Source organism: Plasmodium fragile (genome assembly GCF_000956335.1).
Source record: "Plasmodium fragile strain nilgiri unplaced genomic scaffold supercont1.127, whole genome shotgun sequence".
In the NCBI taxonomy this organism is placed as follows: domain Eukaryota; phylum Apicomplexa; class Aconoidasida; order Haemosporida; family Plasmodiidae; genus Plasmodium; species Plasmodium fragile.
This window is the reverse complement of record NW_012192707.1, coordinates 1-11085: the sequence shown is the minus strand read 5'-3', so window position 1 is coordinate 11085 and position 11085 is coordinate 1. Positions and strand designations below refer to the sequence as shown.

Below are 11085 nucleotides of genomic sequence, written 5' to 3'. Positions count from 1 at the left end.
TATTTCGTACGCAATTGATTTTATCAATGTTCACTACTGGCCGATGAACAAAAGTATTACACGCATAATCTATACACGTACATGTGGAAAAAGCAAAATAATAGTTGTATGATTCATACATATAAACACGCAACATATCGCCACTTCTACCATTTTATACACCGAAGGAAATAATGCGAACACAATGACGTTTCTTGTGAAATTTTCTATATTTATTATGGCCCTGTGTTTTGGGCAAATTGCTGGTTGTGTATGATACCAACAACTGTTTTTTGTGGGGACTTATCACATGTATTGTGATAAGCTGTTAACCGTCCATAACAACTATAAAACTTCCTCTCGTGTATTTTTGCGCTATACATCATTGTGTACACCATAACAATCCCATGTATGCCCCCTTTTTTTTTCATTTGTGTTAGGCGAGTACCATAGGTACATCCTCGGGTAATGGCACAAGCGAATATGGCACAGATGTTGGAACTGCGGCTGCAAGTACAATTGCTACGACCAGCGTGTCGTTGAGTGATGCAACGGATGTAGGGAAACGGGGTCAACGTAATTTTTACGATGGTCAATCTACGAGTAGGCGCATGAAGAACACGGTGTTCGATGACATGCGGAGAAAATTAAAATCCACGGACAAAGTAAAGAAGCCGCAGCACAAATCGAAGTCATCGCAGGATATAACTGCAGGCGATAATTGTAGAAGAGGTTTGAAGAAATGGACACGTTGTAAAATGGGAAGAAAAGCATGGTTGGCGCTTATACTAGTACTCTCAGTTCTGTATGCATTCTTTATGTCCTCCTTAGGACAAAGCGTGTTGAGTGGGATATTTCGTATGATACTTGGTCAGGCCGCGTTTGCGACGTTCATGGGCACGTATGGAGCTTTCATACTGATTGTAATTGTCTATTTCTGCGTGCTAATATGTTTTTGCTGCTCCAAGACTGCAAAATGTGTACTGGATAAAATTTGGAAGAAGAAGGAGAAGGAGGAAGCTCCCACAGAAACGGAAAAAAACGAAGGAGAAGTAAATAAGAAACCGGCAGCACCTACACCGGCAGCAGAATCCCAGAAACCGCATGTACATGAGAAAAAGGAAGAATCTGGGGAATCAGACGTACCGAGCAAACCGGATGTATCTAACAAACGGGAAACATCCGGGGTAATGGAAGCACCTAAGAAACCGGAAATAGCTTAGAAGCAAAAAACACCGGGGAAACTGAAACTACCGTGGTCACAGAAATTATCGAAAAAACCATAAGTATACTCCGTACTGTATTTCTGTTATATTATAACGACGTTATGATATGTTATTCGTCTATTTACTTGATCGAGCACCCCATGATGTCCTATGCTTTTTATGTGACATGGCTTATTCAGATTTATATTATTTACCTAATTGTTTCGCTTTACATTGTCATACTGTTTGTACTCTGTACGAATATACATAGTTTTTCGTATATATATATTGTACTGTTAGTTTATATAATAAGTTGTTGATGAATATTTTTAATGGGATACCCATTGTAAGAAAAAAAAGGGAATCCTGCTACATTACGTATATATAATGCAAGACTACTTTATACCTTACATGTAACCAATATTACATTAGGATTACACTTGATGCAACATGTGGCTATATTTGCATAAAATAGAATGTTCTTCTTTTTTTTTTTTTTTTACTCAAAAATGCTGGCGCGGTATGAATATCCCCCTTTTTTGGGCACTATAATATTGTACACGATAATAACAACATACACTATATAGACATATAGTATAAGCTGTCACAGTGATGCATCGACCGTTAAAGAGGCACCAAATGCGACAGCAGTTGTCACAAGGACAACGTATACACCGCCTCTGCCTTTTTGCTGGCTTCTCTAAGGCTTCTCAAATGTTGCGTTATAAACTATGCACACATAATCCACTTATATGCATAAATTGCGTACACACTGCGCACTCATGCGCGTGGCGCTACCGCTACCGCTGCCGTCCTTGCCGTCGCTGCCGGCGCCGTCACCGCGTTCTCCGTCAACGCTTCTCCGACAACGCCGCTCCCGTCACGCCGTCTATCCGTCTACGCCTCTGCGTCAACGTGTCGCGCGTCACCCCGTCGCCGTCAACGCCTTCTCCGTCAACGCCTCTCCTGTCACACCCCGTTGTCCGTCAACGCCTCTCCGTCAGCGCTCTCTGCGTGAACGCTCTCTCCGTCAACGCTTCTCCGTCACCCCGTTCTCCGGGTCACGCCTCTTCCGTCAACGCCTCTCCCGTCAAGGCTTGTGCGTGCGGCTGCCGCCGTGTTGGTGCGGTCAAAGAAAGGGGGGAAAAAAGTACTACTACAGTACCTACCCTCACAACGCCATAACAAATAACTGCCGACCTAAGTCATATCAACCCACATGTTGTATATATATATATGTAACGTCTGCAACCCAGGCCCCATAGTTATATTAATAGAAGTTGACAAGATAACGCTAGCAAAACAAAGCAGAAGTGCACAGCAAAAAACACAAACGAAAAAAAAAAAAAAAACGTATAGGATAATGTAAAGTAGAAGTATACTGTGCATATCGTATAAGGGAGAACAGTCATGTACGGTCATCAGGTCTCCCTATCTACATTCCTGCATACCCCTGACTTCATCCTAATGTCAGAGCGTGTCCAATAGATCATCCACATATAACTCCGTCTCCTGCAAACGACATTCGAGCTCGCACTGTTCTATGACTAATGCCAGGATCAGTATCCATGTTTTAGCAGTTAACGGTTTTTTCATGTAAGGTTGCGGATGCAGTTGCGTCCGCGGTACATCTCTCACTCGTAGCATTTCTTCTGCGGCCATTACTGTGTCCACTTCTAAGTCGTTTTCCACTCCAGGTACTTCGCCTTTTTGCGATTCTGTCGCCGCGTCTGCATTATTCAACAAATGTTGGAACCACTCCTGCTCACCATATGTATTGATAAGGTCATGTTGCTGTGCGACCCATTCTTTCCACAACCGCAGTTTCGTGCTTTCCATGGTTGCCGCTTCACCGAACTCACGGTGCGCGGATACTACGTTGTCGTCCCGTGCGCCATGTGCTCGCGCAGGTATTGTTTCCATGCCGATGTCAATTGCAAAAACCATGGCTGTTCCGTACACTCGCGCACAATATCTTTGTTGCGGTCAATCCAGTTAATCCAACGGATGCAGTACGACGTCACGTGGTCGGAATGAGCACCACTGTGTTGTGCATCTAACGCTATACTTTCCATACACCTCCAGGGATCTGGGTTGTCTTCGTTAGGTGGAGATGCGTCCGTTGCTAACTGTATAGTTTCCATACAACTGCAGAGAGCATCTGCGTTAGGTGGAGAAGCGTCCGTTGCTAACTGTATGGTTTGCATACACTTGCATGGATCGGAGTCCTCTGCGTTAGGTGGACAAGGGTCCGTTGCTAACTGTATGGTTTCCATACAACTCCAAGGATCGGGGTCGTGTGCATTCGGTGGAGAAGTGTCCGTTGCTAACTGTATAGTTTCCATACAACTCCATGGATCGAAGTCATTAGGTCGACAAGGGTCCGCTGCTAACCGTATGGTTTCCATACAACTCCAAGGATCGGAGTCATCGTGGTTGGATGCAGCAGGGTCCGTTGCTAACTGTATGTTTTCCATGCAACTCCAAGGATCATCTTCATCATGTCGAGATGGATCTGTTCCGTCGGCGTCAGTGGGTGCATCCAGAGTGGAGGAAACATGGGTCCCTGGTAAACCATGGTTGGAGGTAGAAACACCCAAGATGTTGTTATTCGTTTCCTCGTCCTGCTGCAGGTCACGCGCAAACTGCTCCACGACAATCTTCAAATAGTCGTGTTTGACGTTTTCCCACTCGGTCACTTCACATTCGTTGAGCACTTCTAGATGTAGCTCGATGATCGTGCGCTTATGCACGCGTGGATGACGTCGTCGTCGGGCGCATGTTGACGAAGGTTGCCTATGCCGAATCATCGTGTACCCGTAATCGGGTGGCGGGGCGCCGCGTTGTAAATGCTCCAATATTTCTTCGTCTAGTGGCGGTGACGGCACGTCACGAACGGTTCGATATGTTCGTCGTCGGTTGGCGAGGTAGGCAAAATACTAAACAGAAAAAGGGGGGTAAAGAGGAGGGTGGGGACGGTAGGATAAAAGGAATGAACGCGGGTGTAGGAGTATATGGGTTCGAACGATCATATAGTGGTGCGCGGAGGGAGTTTCTGAGGTATAAACATCGTGCACATGCGGCATGCCCGCATTGTCGTATATACTTACCTTCCAGAGGAAGAACGCAATGATGCCAATACCAACCACCGCGGGAATGATCGCGGGGGTGTAGGGGATGAGATCGCGAGGGTCGAAGGGTTTCGGGGAAGAAAGGGTAGGAAGAGGTTGATCATTACTCATTGAACCCTGTCCTCCGGAAGTGCTGGAACCAGCTCCCTGTGGACCCCCACTGGAGCCAGTACCGGAGGTACCTGGTTGCGAAGTGCGCGTGGAGCCAGGTCCTGAAGAACCTGGGGTGTGGGCACCAGCAGAACTGGGACCAGAGGATTGACCTCCTCCACTGCCTTGGGTAGTACCATGTTCACCTGGTTTTCCTTCGCCAGCAGACACTCCATCCGCCAAATCAGCATCACTGAAACTGCCACTACTTCCCGATTGATTTGGGTTCGGGTTCGTGGTTTCTGGTTTGGGTGGATTGCGAGGAGGGGGGTCATCCGTACTGGTGTTCACCGAGGAACCGGGGGGACTATCAGGTCCTGTATGTAAATATGAGAAGGAGAATAAGTGTCGAAAGTGAACCTTGTGCGATGGTGCAACGGGTGCTTGGCCATGCTCGGTTGCATGGTTGCTCATGATGGACCACACGGTTATGACCACGGTCGGCCACACAGTCGCGCGGCCACACGGTTGACCACACGGTTCGTCGCTCGTGGTCGGTCGCTAATGGTTGCCTGACCACGGTTGGCCACATGGTGCCACGGTTGACCGCCGGTCGAGTGACGGTTCACTGCCGTTGGAGAACCGGCCGTAGGGGAACCGTGGTTGGCAGGTGCCACCCCGGGAAAAGACTCTCTCTCTCTGCCACACAACACTCACACTATGTGTGTGTGCGTCTACGTCTGTCGACATCTGCATCCCGCGGCGGACCCGTTGCTCGGCCGATCGCTCTGCCGCTTGCATTCTCATTCGACGTTTGGTTGTCCGCTCTCCGCGGTGTCTGTCACTCTCTCCCGAACTTGTTGTTTCATTTTTTTTTGTCTCTGCGGAAAGTGTGTTGTTTTTTTTTGTTTTGTTCACTCCTGTGCTCTGCGTTGGGGCATGGATCCGCATGCTCGGATGCACATTGTCATCTGCGGGCACTGTGCGCACCGCTCTATAAAGTTCACTCAGAAGCAGTATTGCCGGTACCTTTACATTCAGACTTCGACTCAAAGCTAATACTAACTCTTCCAGCCCCCAAGCTTTCTTCCTGAACGTCTTTGGGGCACGCCGTGTCCTTACCGTTACTTTCTGTGGGTACCGGCGTAGTCTGTTCCGCGGCTCCATTTGGTGCTGCAGGACTTGTGGCTCCTTGTGGTTCTGATGGTGCTGCTGCACCTGCGGGTTCTGGTGGAGGAGGTGGTGGAGGTGGTGGTTGTTGTCCAGGTCCTGGTCCCTGACCTGCTCCTTGCGGTGGTGTTTCTGACCGTGGAGTCCCCGTTACTGGTGTTGTGGATCCCGAGGCTCCTCTCTGATGTGATCCCTCTGCTGCCTTCTTTCCTACGCCCGTCTCTGGTTTTGTCTCTTCAGGAACAGCCTTCTTTGGTTCCGCTGGTACCGTAGTTGGTGGTACTGCCGGTGTCGTGCCTGCTGCAAATGAACAAGAAAGGACGCACGAAAGATGGACGAAAAGATGATAAAAAAAAAAAGGGACACAAGTGGCACAGAAAGAAAGGGGCCGGGACGGTGCGGTCAGGTAACGGCACGGTAGGTCGGCTGCATGGGTCGCCTGCATGGATCGAGGTGCAATCGGTGGACTCCGTACTCCGTGAACTGGGTGAGGAGGCAGCAAGCGCACCGTCAGTTGAACTGTGTGGACGCAGGTGATAGCAGTACAACTTTTATTTGTTGTCGCCGTGCGCGACCGCTGCCGTGGGCACTCATCTCCGTCCGCTCCGCAACCGCTACCGCTGCCGTCGTGGCCGCCGCTCAACGTCAACGAAGTCGTTTGCTGTTCTGTTGCGCCTGCGTGTGCCTTGTTGTTGTGGTGGCCCGCATCGTGTGCGGCCGTATTCGTATGCGGCCATATTCGGCAGTACGGTGCGTAGTCGCACGGGCCGCATGAGTATTCGGCCGTGTTCGTGTTCTTACGAAACGTATTCTTACCATGCGTCTTGTCCTTATCACTTCTTGTGTCCTGCTCTTCCTTTTGTCCCCCTCCTCCTGTTGGTACTATAGTTTTTGTGGCGGGTGATTTGCCATTGAGTGGTTCCTCCTTTTGAACTTTCGATTTCTTCTGCTCGTCCTCGTCGTCGTCCTCAGAGTCAACATCACTATCCCCAGATCCCATGGAGTCCCTTGGTGCGCTTTGTAACCGTGTTATATTTTTCTGTACGCTCTTTTTAACTGTTTCCAATAGTCCTTTAATCTCCGTTTTCACCCAGGTGTGCATTGCCGTCTCATTAAATATACTCGAACTACTGATATCCCCTGTGTGCTTTAGCATTTTGGCCTTGTACACGTCCCAATCAATGTTACACTCTTGGTTCTTCTGTATTGCGTTTATACGAGCACTTATCTGTGGACTTTGCTGTAACCAGTTTTTTACCGCTTCCTGTAAGTTCCCTTTCCCTATGTTAATACCCGTATACACATCCCGCGTACATGTTCCAGCTGAAATTGGATTAGACCCATCGTGGCTGCCCGCAGCAAACTGCTTCATGGTTTCCCATGCCCAATCTGGCCCTAGCCACTCTTTGCCACACGGTATTGCAGCCAATATATACGCAAAAACATTGGCCACTAGGCACCTCATAATAGCCTTCATGGCCGTATCATTGTGCGATGGGTCGTTATCCTTTTTCAGTTGATTGCTCCACCCAGTTACAAAATGTAATGCTCCAACCATGAGTCTGCATTTCATGACATCCCCAACTGAATGATCGGTGTATTTGGTTCCTTGGTCCTCGCGTCCTCTACGTGTCCAACCTGCAGCCTCACAGTTTGTGGCATACGCATCTAAGATGTCCTCTATCTGTTCCATGTAATTCACGAATTCTTCTAACACATGCTGCATATCTTCCCATAATTTGCTCTACAATATATATAAGAAGAAGGAAGCGGTTAATATATAAAAATAGTTACCATTATCCCATGCAGCCTATGACGTATTCCGTGCTCAACACACAAGTGCTCATGCGGATGCCCCGCACTTTGTATCATGTGTTGCCTGCTGTGCACCCGTGCGTGTTGTAATACTTACATCAACCTGTCTCTGCTCCGATAGTTCCCTGTCTCGTACCCATGCGGCCATTACTTTCACTAAGTGCCCGGCCATGGTGCCCTACGTCGCATAATACAGGATACTAATGCTCTCTGAGAATATTATGCACATTATACATATTCCGCCCTCATGCTATACACACTTCGGCCTAATGAATATTCTTATTACTCTATAAATGGGGGGAATCCGATCACACATATAATTTATATAAGGAAAATGCGCAGTACAGAATTGCACAGTACACAAACTGTTTACACTATTCTGATATTGTTTAGGAGAGAATAATATGCACAGAACCAAAAATTAGTAAAAAATTAAAGAGAAAAAAAAAGGAAAAAAAAAGAACACAACCAACTGAACGGAAAGCAACATGTTCAACATGGAAGCTATATATCCTTGCCTCCTGCGCGCCTTTATAAATTCTCTCTGTGAACAATATATTACGAAAAGAAATATATATACATGTTCCCCGAGTACTGCACCAAGAGCTGCCCGGAGGAGTTGTGCCCGAAACATAGGAAAAGAAGCGAAAGCAGAGGTGTAAAACAACACAGCCCTACAAATTCATAACAACCACGTCGTCTACACAATATAGAGAAGACTCTGTCTCTGTTCCAAATATGAAGAATCTCCCCAAGTAAAGTACCAAAAAGGAAAAAAGACAAGAAAAAACAGGAAAAACAGTACACACAAAGCGCGACATGAATACCCCCTGCTCCCTTTCTATACCGTTCTACACTAAACGCCTGTCACACACTGGCTGTCTCTGTGTGCGTACACCTAAAAACCGCAGTATAACAACAACATCAAATTCTTCTTCCGTCGTTGCTGCCGTCCTTGCCGGTCCTTGTGGCTCCCACACAATATGTGTATTCCTGCCGCGGCCTCGCGCTGTGTGCTCCCTTTCTGGATTCTTCCCTCACACCTCTTTACTCGGCCTGCGTGTGCTTGGAGAGACAATGTCTCCCTCCTTTCTTACACTCGGTTGCTTCGTCGAATCCTTCTTACACTCGGCTACTTCGTCGAATCGGTCTTGCACGGGGCCGCGTGGGTGGACGCGGTTGCTCGCAGAGACAATGGTCCTCCTTTGTGCACGCGGCAGCGGTGCTCGACGCGTTTGCTCGGAGAGACAATCTCTCCTCCTTTCTTACACTCGGACAATCCTTCGGCGAATATTTGTTACACTTGGCCGCGTTGGTCGACGCGTGTGCTCGGAGAGACAACGTCTCCTCCTTCTTGCACTCGGCTACAATGCGGCTTACCCGGCCGCGTTTGCTCGCACACAATAGCCGTGCTTACTCGGCCGCGTTGGTCGACGCGTTTGCTCGGAGAGACAATGTGTACCTTCTTACACGCGCGCACAATGCTTACGAGGACGAGGCAACGACGGCAGAAGAAATTGATGTTCTTGTTGTTACTGCGGTTTTTAGATGTACGCACACAGAGACAGTGTGTGAAGGCGTTTAGTGGAGACCGGTGTAGAAAGGGCGAGGGGGCGTATTCATGACGCGTTGCGTGTGTATGGTAGTGTAGTGTATTACTTTTGTTTTTCCTGCCTTTTTCTTTTTTTTCTTTCCTTTTTTGTTTTAATTTTTTTCTTCTGTTCCTTCTCTTCCCATTCTGTTCTTTCTGTTGCCCTTCTAGATCCAACAAACTTAAACCCGGAACCCAGGCTCTGGATCCTGCGACATTCGAGCAAGGACCGTGGGACCCAAACCTGTGGATTAGGGTGGGATACAGGTGGATGGTGCGGTAGGACACACTAAATTTTTTTTCCTATTTTTTCTTTTTTTCTATAATATGGATTAGGTTGTTATAAATTGGAACAAGGATAAAGCGAAGTTTACGCTAGATTTATGTGTAAGGATATATTTCCAACAGTATCATATTCTTAGCATAATCATAATACTGGGTACGGTTCATTCTATGCAGTAGCCCTTATTCAGTTCAAGTGATGTGGATGTCTCCCAAGTATAGGCGTAATATTGATATTTGGGAATTATTGTATCATGGCAAGTAATACAGGAAATGTGGCGGATTTCACAGAGCAGCTTAGGAAATGGTTCCAACGAAGAAACATGAGCTCGGACAAAGACTACAGTGTAAGAGGATGGAGCAGCGTGCGCGGGCGAAGGCGCGGGAGAGGGCGAGGGAGCGCAAGAGCTAGAGTCACACAACGGAATATAGGGGTATATGCATTCGACACTACACCTTGAGCGCGCATCATAGGCGACCGTGGTATATGTGGTAATAAACGTATTATATTCCTATATCTGCAGGAGACAATATGGACAGATATAAAGGCTCTTTTCGAAGTGTTAGCCACAAGTATAAAAACGAGGGATACTGTCACCACATCCGTTTGTGAAGCAGCATTCCCAACATGGATCTGGTCTAAGAATGCGGCGGAATTCACGGTCTGCCGGCGTATTGTAAACATATTTCTATTTATGGATAGCAGACATAAGTCTGGGGGACAATGGACTACGCAGCGTATATTTACGGAGGAGGCGCAATTTGAGGATTATGTTCGGTGTATGCTTGGGAACATTGCTATGGCGGAATTGTTTAAGACCAATTGTAGCGCACGGGACATCATTGATAAAGTGTCCACGCACATGGACACGTTCAGGCACTCCTTTGGGCACGCGGATGGAAGCAAACTTTGCAAGGATATGGGATACGAGACACTAATGGTTGGATCGAAGTTTGTGGCAGCAACTATGGCACGGTGGATACAAACGTGGAGACTGAAGTTTGGGGGAGGGAAAGTAGCAGGAAAGGGGCCCACAACATGTAACAAAGACAAAACGGATCCACAGGCGCGGAGCAACGTACCAGCTGTTAGAATGTTTCAGAAGGAGGATAACCTAGTAATAACGGAGTTAGTGAAAGCAGGGAAGGATTTGGACATGGAGAAGAAAAAGCAACTAGTGGAAGAATTAGAGGACAAGCGACAACAGGACGGAGTATTGGCCGATATAATGCGACAGATAACGGAGGCTGAAGCGAAACTTGGTGTGCGAAGTGGAGTCGGCCAAGCCAGTACAAGTACGGTACAGACAACGCCGCCGTCACCACCAGGTAGGTCAGATCCCGGTAGTGGGCAATCGTCCGGGTACGCCCCTGCACCACCAGCAGCTACTGAGCCGGCCACATCATCATCACCACAGGCACCGTCAGGTAAGGACCGATGAGAGAAAGCACGAATACGGCACGCACACCAACACGGCTCGACACGGCCGGCCCGCATGACACGTACGCCTCGATACTGCCGCATATGGATGCACCGCCACCACAACAACAACGCACACGCGGCGACGACGGCAGCGGTAGGGGCGACCACTGTGTAGACGAGGTCTGTGTGCGGACGGGGGAATATTTCCCCCCGGGGTGCAACATTGTTACTGGTGGAGAAGGGAGGGATATCCATGCAGCGACAGAATTCTAGGAGTGTTAGGAAAAAAAAAAAAGAGGACTGTTACATTTTATAAAAATATTTGCCACATGTTGTATGCATGGTAATCATAATGCAGTGTTTTTTACATGTAGGATATGAAATAATTGTTCCTTATAT

General features: G+C 47.8%; 5 protein-coding genes across 5 annotated transcripts; 2 read left to right on the top strand and 3 right to left on the bottom strand.

Annotated features, from left to right (window-relative positions):
• Nucleotides 1–184: 184 nt before the first annotated feature.
• On the top strand, nt 185–1202 carry AK88_05403 (uncharacterized protein; the record flags this gene model as incomplete). The annotated part of the gene is made up of 2 exons (XM_012483005.1): nt 185–196; nt 420–1202. The coding sequence occupies 2 exons, from the start codon at nt 185–187 to the stop codon at nt 1200–1202; spliced, it is 795 nt and encodes a 264-aa protein (XP_012338428.1).
• Nucleotides 1203–2654: 1452 nt separating this feature from the next.
• Nucleotides 2655–3023, bottom strand: AK88_05402 (uncharacterized protein; the record flags this gene model as incomplete). The annotated part of the gene is made up of 1 exon (XM_012483004.1): nt 2655–3023. One exon carries the CDS (start codon nt 3021–3023, stop codon nt 2655–2657), a length of 369 nt encoding a protein of 122 aa, XP_012338427.1.
• A 35-nt stretch (nt 3024–3058) lies between these two features.
• Nucleotides 3059–7562, bottom strand: AK88_05401 (uncharacterized protein; the record flags this gene model as incomplete). Its single annotated transcript, XM_012483003.1, has 5 exons — nt 3059–4123; nt 4295–4782; nt 5435–5875; nt 6392–7319; nt 7488–7562. 5 exons carry the CDS (start codon nt 7560–7562, stop codon nt 3059–3061), a joined length of 2997 nt encoding a protein of 998 aa, XP_012338426.1.
• Nucleotides 7563–8427: 865 nt separating this feature from the next.
• On the bottom strand, nt 8428–9431 carry AK88_05400 (uncharacterized protein; the record flags this gene model as incomplete). The annotated part of the gene is made up of 3 exons (XM_012483002.1): nt 8428–8540; nt 9050–9225; nt 9388–9431. The coding sequence occupies 3 exons, from the start codon at nt 9429–9431 to the stop codon at nt 8428–8430; spliced, it is 333 nt and encodes a 110-aa protein (XP_012338425.1).
• An 86-nt stretch (nt 9432–9517) lies between these two features.
• Nucleotides 9518–10705, top strand: AK88_05399 (uncharacterized protein; the record flags this gene model as incomplete). Its single annotated transcript, XM_012483001.1, has 2 exons — nt 9518–9610; nt 9788–10705. 2 exons carry the CDS (start codon nt 9518–9520, stop codon nt 10703–10705), a joined length of 1011 nt encoding a protein of 336 aa, XP_012338424.1.
• Nucleotides 10706–11085: the final 380 nt, after the last annotated feature.